Source organism: Mytilus trossulus, chromosome 2 (genome assembly GCF_036588685.1).
Source record: "Mytilus trossulus isolate FHL-02 chromosome 2, PNRI_Mtr1.1.1.hap1, whole genome shotgun sequence".
Lineage (NCBI taxonomy): Eukaryota > Metazoa > Mollusca > Bivalvia > Mytilida > Mytilidae > Mytilus > Mytilus trossulus.
Genome location: NC_086374.1, coordinates 8722886 through 8742741, shown reverse-complemented (window position 1 = coordinate 8742741; position 19856 = coordinate 8722886). Strand labels below are relative to the sequence as shown.

The following is a 19856-nucleotide window of genomic DNA, read 5'->3' as shown; positions in this document are numbered from 1 at the left end:
GAATTGGTAATTTTGAGGAAATTTTGCTGGTTTTTTTTGTTATTATCTTGAATATTGTTATAGATAGAGATTAACTGTAAACAGCAATAATGTACAGCAAAGTAAGAACTAAAAATAAGTCAGCATGACCAAAATAGTCAATTGATCCCCTAAGGAGTTATTGCCCTTCATAGTCAATTTTTACCAATTTTCACAAAATTTGTAGATTTTCACCAACATTTTCCACAGAAACTACTGTTATAGATAGAGATAATTGTAAGCAGCAAAAATGTTTAGTAAAGTAAGATCTACAAACACATCACCATCACCTAAACACAATTTTGTCATGAATCCATCTGTGTACAATGTTTAATATTAACATAGACCAAGGTGAGCGACACAGGCTCTTTAGAGCCTCTAGTTTTCAAAATCATGACAAGGTCTCCAGTACTGTAGATTTCCTTATGAAATTTGTTTTCTTCTAAAAATAGAAATTTTACCTTGTGGAGAAATTTGGCTTATTTCAAATTGAGAGAAAGAATGAAAAAAAAAAACGTGACAAAAAAGACATTTCATATTGTACAAAACTAGACTAAGTCATTAAGTAATATAGATAAAATGTTCATGTACTTAAATCACAATCAATAGAAAATATGAAGTTTGACACAATATATGATTGTCTTCAGGATCTCGACAGCCAATTCATCTGTTAGAGGAGTTAGCCAAGTTAAACAAACCATTAACACCTAGAGAACATGAGATAACCACGGACATAAAACAGACATTCCGTCACTGGCTGTTACGTTTCCCTGTACAGTGTGTTCTGGTGTCTGAAGCTATACTCTGGGCAAGATCAGTTTCTAAATGTTTTGAGAAGGGAGACATTGAAGAAATGAAATTTTTGAGGTAATACATTAATTATTTCATATTTTTAATAGAATTGAAAATAATGAAAACTGCTTTTGTTTTACTGTACTTTACTTGTGTTGTTCAAAAAAAGATTTAAGATAGGTGTATAAATTGTCAAGTTTCATTTGTCAAGTCTTTTAATGATTTTTTAGTTGATAAATTCTTTATATTATTATTGCAAACTATCATACCTACTATTTTTTACACTGTTAACAAAACATAATCAAAAATAATAAAACTATGGTATTTACACTGTTTTGAGATATTTATATGATATTACCAGGGTTTTCATTGAATGTAACATAGATACCTTATGCTATTATTGATACCAAGTTAACCTAGAATTATTGTTTTGATGTAACTTCATGTGTTATGATAAGATGAATACTGGCTAGTTTATGAAATGATTATTTTAATGTATGTTGATGTGATTTAGGATGAACACCACCTCCAAGTTAGACCAGTATGTAGAGGTCCTGAGAGAGACATATGGTATGAAGGGATATGTTGCTGAGGATGTCATGAAAAGATTAAGTGTGTTATTGTGTAACTTGATTAAACAGACACTACATCAGAGGGATATGCTAGATAGTAAGTTGTGGTTTATATAAGATTGACAAACCTGTCTACTCATATCAGTTGTTCCACAAACTTCTCAATATTTTCAGAAAATAAACTGACTGTCATAAATTGTTGAGAAGATTTTAATGATATTTATTTAATTAGGGTTATGAAAAAAAAAACACTTTGATATGAATCCTCTAAAGATTGAATGCAGCAATCTAGTGAACTAATGTTTTTTGAAACACAGCCTATTAGCCTTGTTGTAAACAGCATATGTCATTTGGACATTGGGCTTTTAACAGAGTTATATGCCCTTTGATTAAAAAAAAATCTAATCAGCCTTCTGCTGTAGTACACACATTGCACAGACATTTTTCAATGGTTTTCAATTATATCTTGACCTTGACATTTTAAAATAGCACTAGTATTAATGTTCTGAAAGTTTGACAAAGGGAAGATGATGAAGGTGTCAACAATTGTTTTCTGTTGTAGTTAGTTGAATAAGAACTACTTGTGATAAATGATATTTTCTATAAGGTTACTGTAACTATTTTATGTAGAAATGATTTGTGATGGCACTGATGATGAAAGCAACTTTGAATGGCAGGCGAGTCTGAGGTATCGTATGGACATCCATACTGTCCTCCGAGCTAAGACTGAAGCTGTAGATGTAGAGATACTACCATTTCAAGTAGGAAGGAAAGGAAGTAGAGTAAGAAAGACAACTCTTGCCAAACCAAGAGTTGAGGCAACCATAGGTTTGTTCTACCATTATTTAGTGATAATTTAGTCAAGAACTAAAATTCTTTTATTTAAAAAAAAGAATAAATTATTATTCTCTACTTATCAAAGGGGTGATATATGTCGAAGAAATTGTTAGTTCACGGCCTGTGTTTCTGTCTGTCTGATACTTCCATTTATTTGTTATAGCCCGAGCAGAGTATTCAAATAAAAATAATTTTGAAATCAAATTTAAGGAAATTTTATAAATTAATGAATTAATAATAGATTAGAAATGGTGGAATGCAAAATAGAGTATCTGCCAAAAATAAGTTTGTTTACAGTAATTCAATACATTCAAATATCAAACACTGAAATCATATGGAGAATTTGTAAAGTTGTTGGGTATGGAGCACATAACTAATGCATATAGGTTCATAAGAAATACTGATCAAGGATAAAACTGATAGAATGTTCAACATATAAATCTTTATAAAATTAAGTGCATTTTGTTTGTAGAAGAACCACCAATGCTGACAAGGACTAAGACAACTGTATCCACAGATTATCATTTTAGCCTGTGTTATCTCCAACAACTAGGGAACCAGTTTAGTTATGATTATGAATATCAAGGTCCAATACAGAGACTGGTTCTTACACCATTGACGGACCGAGCTTTCTTATCTTTGACACAAGCCCTTAAATACTTCCAATGTGCCACTCTGATTGGACCAGCTAGTGTTGGCAAATCAGAAACAGTTAAGGAACTAATGAAGGTATGTTATATTACTGCTGGTGCCTATAACCTCTGGTAAACATCAAAGTTACTTTGTATTGCTCTTAGATGCTTATAACTAATGAAGGTATGTTATATTACTGCTGGTGCCTATAACCTCTGGTAAACATCAAAGATACTTTGTATTGCTCTTAGATGCTTATAACTAATGAAGTTATGTTATATTACTGCTGGTGCCTATAACCTCTGGTAAACATCAAAGATACTTTGTATTGCTCTTAGATGCCTATAACTAATGAAGTTATGTTATATTACTGCTGGTGCCTATAACCTCTGGTAAACATCAAAGGTACTTTGTATTGCTCTTAGATGCTTATAACTAATGAAGTTATGTTATATTACTGCTGGTGCCTATAACCTCTGGTAAACATCAAAGGTACTTTGTATTGCTCTTAGATGCTTATAACTAATGAAGTTATACTGTAACAGTCTTATAAATATGGTTCATAACTAAAAAAAAATTCAACGCAGTGATATAGCTGGAATCTTTCTCTCCTGCTTTGAATGAAGAGACTGCATCTGGAGCAAACATTTGAAAATATATTCACTTTTTTTTCATTTATTCATATTTTAATAATAGATGGACTACACATTTCAATCTTGATAAGTAGCTTTATTGAGATCTGGTCAGAAATTTCAGGGTGTGCACTTGAAATTAAATGACCATTCAAATATTTTGTAGCTATTTGGTAGAAATCTTGTGACTGTCAATTGTAATGAAGACATAACACTGCCAATGATGACTCAATACATGGTGGGCATGGTACAGTCAGGGACTGGTGTCTTGTTTGATGACACAGACAGACTAACTAGAGGTAAGGCATGGTACAGTCAGGGACTGGTGTCTTGTTTGATGACACAGACAGACTAACTAGAGGTAAGGCATGGTATTGTCAGGGACTGGTGTCTTGTTTGATGACACAGACAGACTAACTAGAGGTAAGGCATTGTAGAGTCAGGGACTGGTGTCTTGTTTGATGACACAGACAGACTAACTAGAGGTAAGGCATGGTACAGTCAGGGACTGGCGTCTTGTTTGATGACACAGACAGACTAACTAGAGGTAAGGCATGGTACAGTCAGGAACTGATGTCTTGTTTGATGACACAGACAGACTAACTAGAGGTAAGGCATGGTACAGTCAGTGACTGGTGTCTTGTTTGATGACACATATAGACTAACTAGAGGTAAGGCATTGTAGAGTCAGGGACTGGTGTCTTGTTTGATGACACAAACAGACTAACTAGAGGTAAGCCATGGTACAGTCAGGGACTGGTGTCTTGTTTGATGACACAGACAGACTAATAGAGGTAAGACATGGTACAGTCAGGGACTGGTGTCTTTTTTGATGACACAGACAGACTAACTAGAGGTAAGACATGGTACAGTCAGGGACTGGTGTCTTTTTTGATGACACAGACAGACTAATAGAGGTAAGACATGGTACAGTCAGGGACTGGTGTCTTGTTTGATGACACAGACAGACTAACTAGAGGTAAGGCATGGCACAGTCAGGGACTGGCGTCTTGTTTGATGACACAGACAGACTAACTAGAGATGAGGCATGGTACAGTCAGGGACTGGTGTCTTGTTTGATGACACAGACAGACTAACTAGAGGTAAGGCATGGCACAGTCAGGGACTGGCGTCTTGTTTGATGACACAGACAGACTAACTAGAGATGAGGCATGGTACAGTCAGGAAAAAATAATTGTCCTTCAACCAGTTATAGTCAGATGGTTTTCAAGGTATAGAAAATTAGAAATTCCTAAATTAAAAGTGAGAATACATTTGTTATTTATTTGAAGATTATTGTGTTTTCAGTATATAACATTATTTTGTCTTTCAATAACTTGATATGCAGCAGCTTATTTTTATATTTTTTTATATTACAGGGTTGATGTCTGTAACAGCTCAACACTTTGACTACATCAGGACGGCTCTAAAGACATTACAAGTCTGTAGTGAAAACCAGTACAAGATTAGAGGTCAACCAAGATTTGATAAAGTAAGTCCTCAAATATCCACTTTTACTGCTTCAATAAAATATGTTTCTACTAACAAAGAAATTACAGTAAAACTTTGAACACATGTAAAACTAATAATAATTTAAAATAATTCTACCCCCACTGATGGTATAAGTAGTATAATGTCCATCTGTTTTGTCTGTCCCTATTGTGTACATTTTATAGCACATAACTCAGCTTCTCTGTGAAGGACAAATTGATATTTGGTCAAGAATTTTATATTGTTTAGTTGTATCATAAAGGCATTTTTTTTAATCTGCCTGGTAGTAATTCCCTGAATGAATTAAATATCTTTGTATTGTATACCCAAATGTAAAAACAAAATGTTATTTGTTGATAAGAATTGTGGATTATTGTTCATTCCTGTTGATATTAAATGCCCATTACATTGAGATTAAGTTTTACTGTAATAAGTATTTTTTAAGCATATATATTATTGAGCTTTTTTTTTTCCTTTTAATAATTTTTTAACATGTTAAAATGCATAACCGTTTTTATTTTATTTAATTCAGTTTTCTATTTGCTTCCATAATATTTATGCCATTGTCTGATATAAATCAGAATTTTATTTCCTATGTTGATTTTTTTGTAGCAGTCTTAATATATCCAATTTTATCTTATTTATTCCTGTATATTGACTAATTTAGTAACCTTTGTTATCTCCCCTTATAACATTTCTAACTGATTTGATTTACAGATGTATTCAGTGGTATGTCAGTGTTTTATTGTAGGATATCAGCTTTAATGCCAGTTATTTCCCTTATTTAAAACAGCCAGATTGAGCATTACTGCTTAGGCCAAGGAATATTAAAGTCAGATTATTTTGACATTTTTTACTTTACACTTATGACAGTAAATTTTTCATCAGAAACCATTGAACCTGTTTTCTTGCAAGTGAAATTTTGAAATTAATAACATGAAGTTAACAAAGAGGTAACCAAACCTAAGAATTTTTAATGTTTGTTCTGGACAATTTAGATTTCAATATGTTCAACAGCTATCACGTTATTATTTTAAAGTTCTTGTAACAATCTAAATAGTATCGGTCACTTGCAAATAAATGGTAAACAGTGAATTGTTTTCTCTTGTAAATGATATTAAAAAAAGGAATGGACTTAAAAGTAAAGTTTAGGGTGGTAAAGATAAAAACCAATAAAGGAAATTTTAAAATATTAGTATTGATTGGCCTTATGCATGATATGATAAAACTGATTTTTGAGTTCACAAATAGACAATATCAGCAGTGTTAAATTCATGCTATGAGATATTATCACACATAGATTTTGTAACAAATTTTTCTGCGCAGATAGATAAATGATATATTTAGCCTACAAAATCACCATAATGCTAGCTAGCTTGCTTTTACAGTGAACAGCTTCTCAAACTATATGACTTTCTAATATATTTGTAGGGAATTAAATCATCTTAAATCTATTACAAGTTGCACAGAAAATCCTTAAATTTTTTGTGTACAATTTCATTTAGTAAAATGAACTCTTATGTTTACAATAGTTTATGGCCTGCAATTGATTCAGTGAGATCAAGCTCTTTTTCCTCAGGCAACTTACTGTTATTTATTCTAAGAAATGTAGCTGCTTTTCCAAAACAAAACAAAACACTCTTAGAATATTTGTTTTGATAGAATTTAATGAATAATAAAGAGTATAAGATAAAATATATAAATAAATTAGAATCTCCAGCAAACTTAAAAGAATTGGGTTTTTTTAATCTCAAATTATCACATATTTGTGAGATTTTTATCCATACTGTCTGATACTTACAGAAAGCAGGCATTGGTGACAAAGTTATACGCAGAAATTCTTTGACAACACTTCATCCCCTGCCTACAGCTTCAATGAAAACAGAAAGACAAAATACTGTGCCTCATGGATTCAATGTAAGTACCTTAAATATTTGATCCCTGCCCTACACTTCTAACCATATACCATAATAAGACCTAAAACTGTGTCATTCCATGCCTAGAAGTCTACCATAGTATCAAGTATTATGATATTGTTTTACGACTGTGGAGTTCAATATATGAACACATGATGTCAGTTCCAGTTTAGGCCTAAAACTGTATCATTCCATGCCTAGAAGTCTTCTATTATAATAAGTATTATAATATTGTTTTAAGACTGTGGAGTTCAATATATGAACACATGATGTCAGTTCCAGTTTAGACACTGTTTTATTATTATTCAAGTGAGAGACAGAATTGATTATGTGTGGTACATAAAGTTAACATAGTTAAGGATATGATATATTATATGAGGAATAAATATAAGGAAGTCCCATATATTTTTTATTTTTTTTGCCTTCAAATCATTTCTTTGGTTAAACTTCATGTTTACCACAACATTCTCTTAACATAAACTCACTCTTTTAAATCAATTAGATTGAGGTTATCATGAGTTTTATTTTATGCTTAGTATGTGCCATTTTAGTTTTTCATGTATGTTGTCTAATGAACATATTTCTTACAAATGTATCTTACAGAAATCATCTATATATTATTTGTCGTTTAATGTTTTGTTTCAATTTTCCACAGGAGAAAGGTCTTGTGACATACTTTGAAGATGCCTGGGTTTCAGAGAAAGATAGAAGAAGAAGACATTCAATAGAGAAAGAAATAGAGATCAAAGAATCAGATTTATATAAGAATAACAGACCACCACCATTGTTCTATGGTATAATACGAATTTATATCTTGAAAGTCTATATATTGATTAAAGGGAATTTTTGCAAAAATTGTAGGCATGTAACCAACTATTGTTTGGTGGGAAAGTTTCCATTCATATAATAACATGTTTTGTGTGATAGTGCTTTTCCATAGCCATCAGCAGTGTTTTGTTTTACTTCCACGTTAAGGTGTATTTTCAAATGCATAAGAATATAAATAACAGTAATATATCAAAAGAGATGCTGCCATCAGTATAGGATTGGTAGGATGATGATGAACTACTAGCTCTGGACCTATCATAGCAAATGGATTATTTGGAATATTAGCTATCAAACAAGATATTTGGTTTCCTTTACTTAAAGCTAAATATATACGCTACCTATACCAAGAAGAGTTTTATTTAAACTATTTTACTGTGTATGGATTAGAATCCATTGAAAATTTCATATTACAATGTTTTCAAACCCATTTGTATCAATATTGTGTTTGGGATTTGATTGACAAGAAGTTATATTTATTTCTAGATGAAATATTAGGTAAGAACCAACCCTGAATTACCATAACCTTATTGTTTCCTTCACTTTTGTTGTTATTGATGCACATCTAAAAACTGCACAGAATATATAATAACAATCGACCAGCTGTATATGTCCATTTTGTTTACTAATTGCTGTTTCATTGACTTTATCTTATGTGGCATTCATGTCTTTAAGTTGTTGATATGTCTTTATTGTTTAGTTTTGTTTTATTTTGTTTCTATAACCAAAATGTTTCACTCCTAAAAATAATATATGCTGAGTTAAATACTCTTGTAGATAGCTCTACTACTACTCATACTTAAGTCAGTATACCTTGTGAGTGGACTTCAACATTGGACAAAAAATTAAACATTTAACGAAATTATTGCTTACCTTTATTATTGGGAATTTCATAGAATTGACGAAATGTGAGGTATCTTATTTTGATTTAGGGGGAAAAGCAGCATACAGATCTATAAGTATCAGATGTAAAATCTGAGTTCTTAATATTGCCATACTCTTCCAGTCATTTTAATAAAAACCTCACAATAATTTTAAATTTACATTACCTTTTCTATGGGCTTTAAGTTTCCTCATTGGAAAATGATTTTGGAACATTTTTTGAAAAACAATAAAATAAAGCTTTCCATAACAGAAGAAATACATGTATATTAAAAAGGAGTGTTCTAAACCAAAAATTTCATTTCTTCTGAACTGCATTGACACTATAGAATTCAATCATTTTCTTTTTAAAGTTAAAACTGGTGTTTGAGTCATGTATGTTTTCTAATTGATAACTAACCTTATATTTGATCCTGCTTTATTTCAGAACATGTTAAAAGTAAAAACAAAAGGTCAACAGCACCAGATTATAGCAAGCTTCTCCAGGAAACAGAATACGAGCAGCAGATACTTGGTAACATCATGTTCAATGGGAAGCTTATCCAAGCCAGTGCTAACTTTTCATGTTTTATGTCCATAAATACAAGCAATCCAGCTTATGTGGATATACCAGAAGTATTTAAGGTAGGATACATGAAAAATACACAATTATATATTATTTTGATATAGAAACTTATATCTCTTAGGAAAACCGTCTGTTGCGTTTGGGAATGAGGCATGTACGATAAAACTCTCCTCTCCCTTTTAACTTCTTGATAACATATTCTTTAATGATTGTTTGTTTCTATTACAGAATCTGTTGAGACCGTGTGCTCTTATAGTACCAGATTTTTACATGATAACAGAAACAACTTTGTGTTGTCATGGTTTCCAGGAATATAAACCACTGGCTAGAAAAATCACATTTATACTCAAGATGTTAAAAAATCAGGTAAATATCATAATGAACACAATTTGCAAGGCATAATTATTCCAAACAAGATACTATAACCAAGGCCAGTACTATGTTCGTTCCTGACCTGGTTATTCATCTTGCTAGGTTGGGGGAACTAGCTGGTAGCTTTGACATGAATACATGTCAATGTAACACAGATTCAAAGTTCAATATATAATGTTTATTAATCAGCATTCAATATAGTTATCAATCACAATAATCACATAAGTTCATGAGACATAATAAAACAGCATGTCTAACATAAATCCAAGTCTGTAACACAGTGTCCAATACGTGACTATAAAGCAAGTCTCAGAATACAAGTCTAATACATGACTGTCCCTTACTACATGGTCAACTAATATATATTGTTTTTTCATTATTTAATTTACATAACATTAATACTCAAATAATTTAATTTACATAATAATGCTAGTTTATCTATTTTGCAAATATCCAGTCTTTGTGACATAACCTAAATCATCTTAAAAAGTAAGAAATCCTTTTTGTATATATAACACTTCTTTAATCCTTAATTCTCTATTGTCAATTTAGCCCTCAGAAGATTACAGAATAATTTGCTTTACACTTATCTAAAATTGTGAAGATTTATATTAACTATTTATCAAGTAAATTATTTCTTAAGCTAGTGCTAAATATCTTAACTAATACTAAATTATACAAATCTTTGAATTCCACATTTTAACATTCTTGTACCTAAAATATACTGGTTATACCCTTCCCTTCGTCGCCAAGATTGCTCCTGCAATCTTTAATTATAATACAAAATGCATCATAAAATGATTAATATAATACACACATCATATACCAACAATTGAATTTCTGATTTCTGTAAATGAAATATTACAATATATATAAAAAAAAAATATTGTGAAAACATTAATAAATTTCACTAATTCCTGTAATAAGACATTACTAAATATATATATGTATACATGTTCCTGGATGGGGAATGATCAAGTTTAGGTTGTCCATATCAGGGAAGTTCTCTGAAGTTCACTAATATTGACAAGTCCAACTCTCACATAATTAATGACAATGAGCTCATTGCATACTTCATGAAGTATTTCTGGGTGCATAAGGGAGCATAAAAAATAGCAACATATATATATACGATACCGCTGAAATATAAGATTATCAATGTTTTATCCATATCGGTCATCAGCTACAAGTTAAAAATATTAGTAATCATATCATAAATATTATTCTTAAAAATAAAATTACTTTATGCCTAAACCATAAGTATGTAATATATCAAAGAATTATCTAATAAATATAACTGAAACACAAAACAATATCAAAAATATATCATAAGCAAAACATTTTCATATCAATAAGCAATAATAACTGTTTTTGTATTAAAAACATATTCAATACATATATATATAGGCAATATGTTTGTTCTTGAGCACAATCTTCATATTCCATGTTAACATCATTTTTGGGGAAACATCATATTGATAGTTTTACGGATTAATGTTCATATATTTCTGGTTCAAGTTTTAACTTTATTGTCTCTTCATCTTCATCTGACACTAATCATGTACGGTTATAAAAATGTCACTATATATATATATTATATATATCACAAATCTCTGCTAATTAGTTCCTATAATATTAAATAATTTTTCACTAGATAAAATATTATATGTCCATCATTGTTTGTCTTCATTAACTTTTAAAAGCACAATATGGTCACTTCTATGGGTCCACCATTTCATCATATTGTGGGTCCACTATTATATCATTTTGTGGGTCCACCCATTCATCATTTTGTGGGTCCACCATTTCATCATTTTGTGGGTCCACCATTTCATCATTTTGTGGGTCCACCATTTCATCATTGTGGGGTCCACCGTTTCATCATTTTGTGGGTCCACCATTTCATCATTGTGGGGTCCACCATTTCATCATTTTGTGGGTCCACCATTTCATCATTGTGGGGTCCACCATTTCTTTATCTGTGGGTCCACCATTTCTTTATCTGTGGGTCCACCATTGGTAGGTTACTTCATGAATGTAAGTGCAACCAATATCATAATCATACATGACACCAATTAACCCTTATCTCTTATTATAATTAATTCATTTGAATCAAGGGATTTTCTTTATTTATTTATCTCTTAAATATTCACAAGAATACCACAATTTTAGGCCAGTAACTGAACTACCTATTTGTAAATATTACAATAAATAACAATCTACATGTAAGAATTTCTAATTCTCTTCCTTTTATATTTTATCTTAATTTCCTATACTCGTATAACCAAGGCCAGTACTATGTTCGTTCCTGACCTGGTTATTCATCTTGCTAGGTTGGGGGAACTAGCTGGTAGCTTTGACATGAATACATGTCAACGTAACACAGATTCAAAGTTCAATATATAATGTTTATTAATCAGCATTCAATATAGTTATCAATCACAATAATCACATAAGTTCATGAGACATAATAAAACAGCATGTCTAACATAAATCCAAGTCTGTAACACAGTGTCCAATACGTGACTATAAAGCAAGTCTCAGAATACAAGTCTAATACATGACTGTCCCTTACTACATGGTCAACTAATATATATTGTTTTTTCATTATTTAATTTACATAACATTAATACTCAAATAATCTAATTTACATAATAATGCTAGTTTATCTATTTTGCAAATATCCAGTCTTTGTGACATAACCTAAATCATCTTAAAAAGTAAGAAATCCTTTTTGTATATATAACACTTCTTTAATCCTTAATTCTCTATTGTCAATTTAGCCCTCAGAAGATTACAGAATAATTTGCTTTACACTTATCTAAAATTGTGAAGATTTATATTAACTATTTATCAAGTAAATTATTTCTTAAGCTAGTGCTAAATATCTTAACTAATACTAAATTATACAAATCTTTGAATTCCACATTTTAACATTCTTGTACCTGAAATATACTGGTTAAAATACCATAATGCCTTCCTTTACATGATTATGCAAAACAAAGTCCTTCATGCTTTTTAAGATATTTATAGGTTTCTTAGCACTTTCTTATGTTATAACCATTCGTTCAACAACTTATGAATCATGCTACCTAAGATTTTCAAATTATGATTGCTTGTTTATGATAACAAAATTGAGGTCAAGATTAATACTGATAACTTTTACTATTACGACTCAAGTGTTATGGTCCTTGATCTTATTGAAAATGGCATTTTCTGTGTAATTACTAATGAACCTTTCAGCCAATACTATTTATTTTTTAGTATGCGGTTACTGATGACAAAATGGTGGTCAAATTTGATTTTGTCTATTTCACCTTTTTGCTCTTCAGGAGTTATGGTTCTTGATAGATTGAAAAATAGGCATAAAATATAACATGTCAACAGATCCAGATATTGCCTATCAAAATACAGAAGACTCAGTTCCTATCAATTTGACAGCTCAATCCTTATTAAAATTTAAATTTCTATTTTTCATGTACGACTTTAAAACTTCATGTCTTTTGGGTTAATTAGGTCTTTCCACTTTTCGTGGGAAGACCTTTTGTTTTTCTTCTGATTATTTTTTTTTTTTTTTTTGTTTTTTTTTTCTTCTGCCGTCTGAGATGCTTTTTTGTTTTATTACAACATATCGAATGGATGTTTGGTCAATGATGTTGTTCAGTAATGGAGGTTTCAAAACTCACCCTGTGTGACCGAACACTTATTCTTATAGGAGTTATCTCCCCGCGTCCCCTTTTTCTTGTTATCGCTATATCTCAAAAACTGTATAAGATTTTTACAAACTGTTTTCATCAAATTGTTTGTCTACTCTTAAGAATGATTTGTTTAAAATTTGACTGGGGTGATCAGAAGACACCTTATGGGAGTTATTTCCCTTTGAAAATTTAAAATAAACGATATGTTGGGTTAACTCATACAGTGTAAGTTGTAGAGGCCTACAGTCTTTTGATATGAAGTCCTTGGTCCATATAAAGGAAATTGAGGTCAAGGTCAAAGGTCAAGGTCATGTTATAAATTTTGAATTTTGCTTGTTATCGTTATTCAAAAGAAACTGTAACAGTTGATGATATGATATGTTTGCAAAATCGCTGTTTACAATAAGGTGCAACTTCAACTTATTCAGTCGAAGTGTTTTGGTTAACCCTTATAGGAGTTTTCTCCCCTTATGTATTTGAAATCGTTATTTCTCCACAACCATTCAAGTGATTGACCTCGGACCTTCTAATTTGAGTTCACTGACCCATGACCTTGAAATTGAGGTCAAGGTCAAAGGTCAAGGTCATGCTATAAATTTTGAATTTTGCTTGTTATCGTAATTCAAAAGAAACTAACAGTTCATGATACGATGTGTTTGCCTAATTACTTTTTGCAACAAGGGGCAACTTCAACCCATTTAAGTCTAAGTGTTTTGGTCAACCCTTTTAGGAGTTTTCTCCCCTTTTGTTTTTGAAATCGATATTTCTCTACAACCATACAAGTGATTGACCCGGGGTCTTTTGATTTGAGATCACTGACCTATGACCTTGAAATTGAGGTCAAGGCCAAAGGTCACCTTGACGTTCTTTATAAAACAATTAAATCTTCTGTATATACCTATTAATCTTATTTTTCTATATCAGTTGAGGTACCAAATTACATCAACAAGGAGTGACCCTTTTTAACTTTTTTTTTAAAATTTCATTCTAATTATCGAGGTGGAAAGACCTTCAGAATTGGTTTTTAATTCTGTTTTTGCATTGCTGTCTGAATTTTGGAACACCTAACATCTCCTTTGATAGTATTCATAATGTGAATGTTGTGTATTGCAGCTTCCAAGAAAAACCCAGTATCAGTTTGGATTGAAGGATATCAAAAACTTGGCAGAAGTTGCTACTGCAAAACTGAGGGATGAAAGATTTATTGAAGAACTCAGAGGTATGGTTATTTTGTCAAAAAATATAAAATGAGATGGAGAAATATATATGCAGCTGGCATTAACATTTTTTTTTTCATTTGGAAATGTTTACAGACCAGAGAAGTACACACATATTTTATCATTTTTAATCTGATTGAGGACATCAGTCATGTATGGAAAAAAAAATTGTTGACCCATTGTATGTACAGTCTGTTAAATAACTTAGTTGATTTTTAACAACTGTTGCTTTCAATTAACACTTAACCTTGCTGTTGAGAAAGTGTAATTGTTAAAATTAAAAGAATGTATTTCCATTCAAAGTTTATATTTGTATAATTCATTCCATTTTATGCTAAATTTCAGGTGTTACCATAAAATCTAATAAGGTTTTAAATTATTTATTTTGCTTTTGACTTTTTCAGAAGGAGAGATTGGTGAGACTCCTAGGTCTGATTCCTCCAGTGATGTAGATAAATCTTTAGAGGAACACTGCATGGTATACTCTCTGAAGGCTGTCATATCTCCTAGTCTGGAGGACGAGGATGATAGAACTGTATTTATGAACCATCTGAGAGATACGTTCCCAATGTGTGCCAGTTCACGAGGAACATCAGAACATGTCTATAACCATGAACTGGTCAAATCTCTAAAGGAACAGTTCAAGGAAGATAATATGGTTCTTACTAAAGAGATGATAGCTAGGGTAAGTTATATATTGTTTATACAATGACATAGTTTTCAGTGTAAATGTCTCAAATCTCACTTTTGTGAATGAAAACTGTAGTGTAAGTAATACATTTGCTTTGTATCTACTCCATATGACAATTAATGAAATGGATTTGCATGAAAAAAACATAATACTGTGAATTCAGAAATTATTGTGTGCATTTATTATTGCGATTTTGTCATTCTAGACTAAAATGTGATTTTAATTTTTGTGATATTGAGAAATATCATATTAAAGTCATGTACTTAATTTCAAAATGTGAGTTTAAATTATTGCGATTTTAACCCTGTCGCAATTTTTGCAATAATAAAAACATCGCAATAATTTTTGAATTTATAGAACTTGATTTCTTTCATAAAACCTATATTTCAGATGTTACATATGAACTCTGCCATAGAGATGAGAAAGGGTATTATCCTTTCTGGACCATCTGGTAGTGGTAAATCAACAGCTACTCAAACCTTATCCCGAGCTATTAACAGGCTCAATTATCTCCTGTTTGCTCCAGATCATTCCAAAGATGAATTAGCTACGGACAGAGACCTTATCTTCCATCAGAAGAAAAAGCTAAAGGTTTGTATAACAATCTACAAGAATTAAAAAGATAATGGAAATAAGAAACTTCTAAACTTTTGAGCATCTTAGACGAAATAAAAAATATAATCTTTTTTTTTGTATACTCATTTATCCAGTGTATAATTAAAAACAAAACCATAAAAGGATCAATTATTTATAAATTACATAAAAAACAGGTAACATTAATGGTAGAGCAATACATACTGGGGCAAAATTTATTTTACTCAATATCTGACACCCTATCTTGACATTCAGGCTAAAGCTTAGGTAGTGCAACATTTTGTGAATGTTAAGTTCTATTTTTCAATTTTTTTTGGTACTGAGTTTAATGGTTAGGAGACAATTTCTTCTGGTGATTCATTTCACTTTTGATCATTGTTTCAAACTTTTTAACGTATAGGAAAATGAAAGTGGCAGTAGTGAGGATGAAATGGGTGATGAAGTAAGTTGTCACATGATAGACATGTGACCTTTTTGTACATATATAACAGATTAGTTTTCATCGATAGCATGAAATTAACTATTGACACAGATCACTAGCATGAATAATATCATTATAATATTATCACCGATTTTACTTTGTGATTTGTGAAGAAGAAAGGGGGGGATTCTTTTTGTGTGTAGAGTATAGTAATATCAGACCAACATAGTATCATTTTGATATACTTAGAATTCTTTATATTTATGTCTGTGTTACTGTCTATAGAATCAATGTAACTGACAAATTTAAATTTATTTAAGGATTTTAAAGATGACAAATTTTGTAAATACTTTCAATACATTGGAGAGTTTTCTTGTTTTTTTTTTGTTATGACATAATTATCTACATGAAGAAGAGTAACAGAATATTTTTATTTTCTTAGTATTTGATTGGATTCTAAAATCAATTTTTAGCTCACCTAGCCGGAACGGCCAAGTGAGCTTTTCTCATCACTTGGCGTCCGGCGTCGTTAACTTTTACAAAAATCTTCTCCTCTGAAACTGCTGGGCCAAATTAAACCAAACTTGGCCACAATCATCAGTGGCGTATCTAGTTTAAAAATTTTGTCCGGTGACCCGCCCAACCAACCAAGATGGCCGCCATGGCTGAAAATAGAACATAGGGGTAAAATGCAGTTTTTGGCTTATAACTCAAAAACCAAAGCATTTAGGGCAAATCTGACGGAGCAAAATTGTTCATCAGGTAAAGATCTATCTGCCCTGAAATTTTCAGATGAATCCGACAACCCATTGTTGGGTTGCTGCCACTCAATTGGTAATTTTAAGGAAATTTTACTGTTTTTGGTTATTATCTTGAATATTATTATAGATAGAGATAAACTGTAAACAGCAATAATGTTCAGCAAAGTAAGATTTACAAATAAGTCAACATGACCGAAATGGTCAGTTGACCCATTTAGGAGTTATTGCCCTTTATAGTCAATTTTTAACCATTTTTCGTAAATCTTAGTAATCTTTTACAAAAATCTTCTCTGAAACAACTGGGCCAAATTAACCAAACTTGGCCACAACTATCATTGAGGTATTAAGGTTAAAAAATGTTTTGCGTGACTGCTAACCAACCAAGATGGCTGCCACAGCTAAAAATAGAACATAGGGGTAAAATGCAGTTTTTGGCTTATAACTCAAAAACCAAAGCATTTAGAGCAAATCTGACTGTGTTAAATTGTGCATCAGGTCAAGATCTATATGCCCTGAAATTTTCAGATGAATCGGACAACCCATTGTTGGGTTGCTGCCCCTGAATTAGTAATTTTAAGGAAATTTTGCTGTTTTTGGTTATTATCTTGAATATTATTATAGATAGAGATAAACTGTAAACAGCAATAATGTTCAGCAAAGTAAGAGTTACAAATAAGTCAATATGACCGAAATGGTCAGTTGACCCATTTAGGAGTTATTGCCCTTTATAGTCAATTTTTAACCATTTTTCGTAAATCTTAGTAATGTTTTACAAAAATCTTCTCCTCTGAAACTACTGGGCCAAGTTAATTATAGATAGAGATAATTGTAAGCAGCTAGAATGTTCAGTAAATTAAGATGTACAAACACATCACCATCACCAAAACACAATTTTGTCATGAATCAATCTGCGTCCTTTGTTTAATATTCACATAGACCAAGGTGAGAGACACAGGCTCTTTAGAGCCTCTAGTTTATTCATAAAAGCATTTTAATTTAAATATGATATGTTGAGTCAATCTCTTAATTAAACATGCTCACTCTAAGATAAAAAAAATTCACTAACACAAGTGTGATCTGACACAATAGTTACATATAACTACAAATTAATGTCACAATGCTTAAAGTAGAAGAAGTTAGTTATAGTTATTCGTTAAATGTTGTGAATTATTGTATATTTTTTACACATTGAAAAATGTTTTCTAATTTGACTTTTATATCTTTTTGTTTTAACTATCTCAATAAAATAAAACAATAAAGACAACACCCATCAATTACTGTATGATAAGAGTTTATTCTGGTCGACATGTTTTGCCAACAAGGGTGGCGTCTTCTGTTTTATTTTAGTTTTATTTTATAGTGAAAGACAACTGTGAATACCTTTCGGTATCCACCCACTATTACCCAAACACACGATAACCACTTCAGATGTTGGTTAACCTTGTTCAAATTCAAGTTTACTATCTCAATATATAACAAACCAATATTTCAGATTTAGCCCATGCACTGTACATATATGTTCTAGTTGCTAGTAAAATTGCAGTTTAATAAAAATTTATTTAAATGAACATTTATATAAGATTCAATACTGTAGGCATATTAAGGATTTAATTGTAATTTTTTATGTAACAGGAAACCTTAGATAAAGTTGGTGAACTTGATGAGGAAGTAAGTTGTCACATGACTGACCATGTGATCAATACTAACTTTATAATGTGTGTTGTAACCTGCTGCTAGCTACTTTAAACTCTTTAACATTTGTTCTTTTAGCTTTATAGTATAAATTCAGAAATGTTTTAGCTGGATTATTATTATATGAAGAGAATGTTCTTAAATCTTGTAAATTGTTTGGTAGTGTCTGTAGTGAACTAGCTATATAGTTTGTCCACATTATTTGATTGTTATAGCTTTTCAACAATTTTTTTTTCCAGGGTATATGCCTTATTGTTTTGTTATTATTTTGATTACCTCCTAGTCATTATGGTCCTTCTCTCATCCATGTTTTTGGTCTGTTCAGGACTTTACATAAGAGTAATCAAGTTAAAAGACAATTAAAACTAAGAGTGATGATTCCCCCTCAATCATTTAAACTTGGCTGAATTTGTACACTTCTTCCAAATTTGGAGACAATCAAGCAGTGGGCATTGCACATTTCATAGTAAGACAATAATGTTTAATTTTCAGTGGTAAACTTTCTAAGTAAATTATGTGAATTCGCTCTTTCGAAATGAATAGACGCAGATATATAAAACAAGTGAGACGACTGGATGCAAAGCAATACTATAAATAAATGCTCAGTAAGAATTGAGACGAAGTAAAATAAAACATTTAATTTTGGCAAATTATTACAATTTCATATGAAAAAACAATAATAAACGTTAAAGTTAATTCAATCAATGTTCAGCACCATTCATCAACAACACTTTGATAGCACGTCTATATCCCGCGGACAACAATAAATCTGACATCTACACCATTGCGAATTTATCCAAATCCAAATCATCGGTCAGTATACACTATGTTGCTTCAACGTCCATTAATCGGTCAATTATATTGTAAATTTGTATATCCACAGAAAAATCAGCAAGGAACATACGCTGAAAAATAAAACTTCCACAGAAAATGAGACTGAAACCACTGATTATAAATATTGGGCGGGATAAATAATGGGAGGGTTAGTTTTCGGCTATCGACTGCAGAATGAAAAACTTAAAATTCTATAAATCACAAGTATATAAAAGAACCAATCAAAATGCATCGAATAGTATAAAGTCTATTTCTTTTATCTCCAGTCGCCAATTATATATTTTTAATTAATTAAAAATAGCACATACATTATTTTCTCCTCTGCTAGTAAAGTTAAACCTGATATCTATGGCATTTTGTGGTTGTAGTAGACCTTTTGTGTCATTATTGGAAATCACTTGAATTGTTCCACT

At 31.1% G+C, this 19856-nt stretch overlaps 1 protein-coding gene across 1 annotated transcript in view; it reads left to right on the top strand.

Moving 5' to 3' along the window:
• Positions 1-19856, top strand: part of LOC134706430 (dynein heavy chain domain-containing protein 1-like) — a 121430-nt gene that overhangs the window by 36694 nt on the left and 64880 nt on the right. The window contains exons 36-50 of the mRNA XM_063565351.1: positions 666-885; positions 1325-1479; positions 2013-2210; positions 2692-2948; positions 3651-3783; positions 4864-4976; positions 6779-6892; positions 7547-7685; positions 9026-9222; positions 9392-9529; positions 14347-14452; positions 14855-15135; positions 15532-15732; positions 16136-16177; positions 18550-18585. Of these exons, the coding sequence (XP_063421421.1) occupies positions 666-885; positions 1325-1479; positions 2013-2210; positions 2692-2948; positions 3651-3783; positions 4864-4976; positions 6779-6892; positions 7547-7685; positions 9026-9222; positions 9392-9529; positions 14347-14452; positions 14855-15135; positions 15532-15732; positions 16136-16177; positions 18550-18585 (2330 nt within the window). The remainder of the gene's footprint in view (positions 1-665; positions 886-1324; positions 1480-2012; positions 2211-2691; positions 2949-3650; positions 3784-4863; positions 4977-6778; positions 6893-7546; positions 7686-9025; positions 9223-9391; positions 9530-14346; positions 14453-14854; positions 15136-15531; positions 15733-16135; positions 16178-18549; positions 18586-19856) is intronic.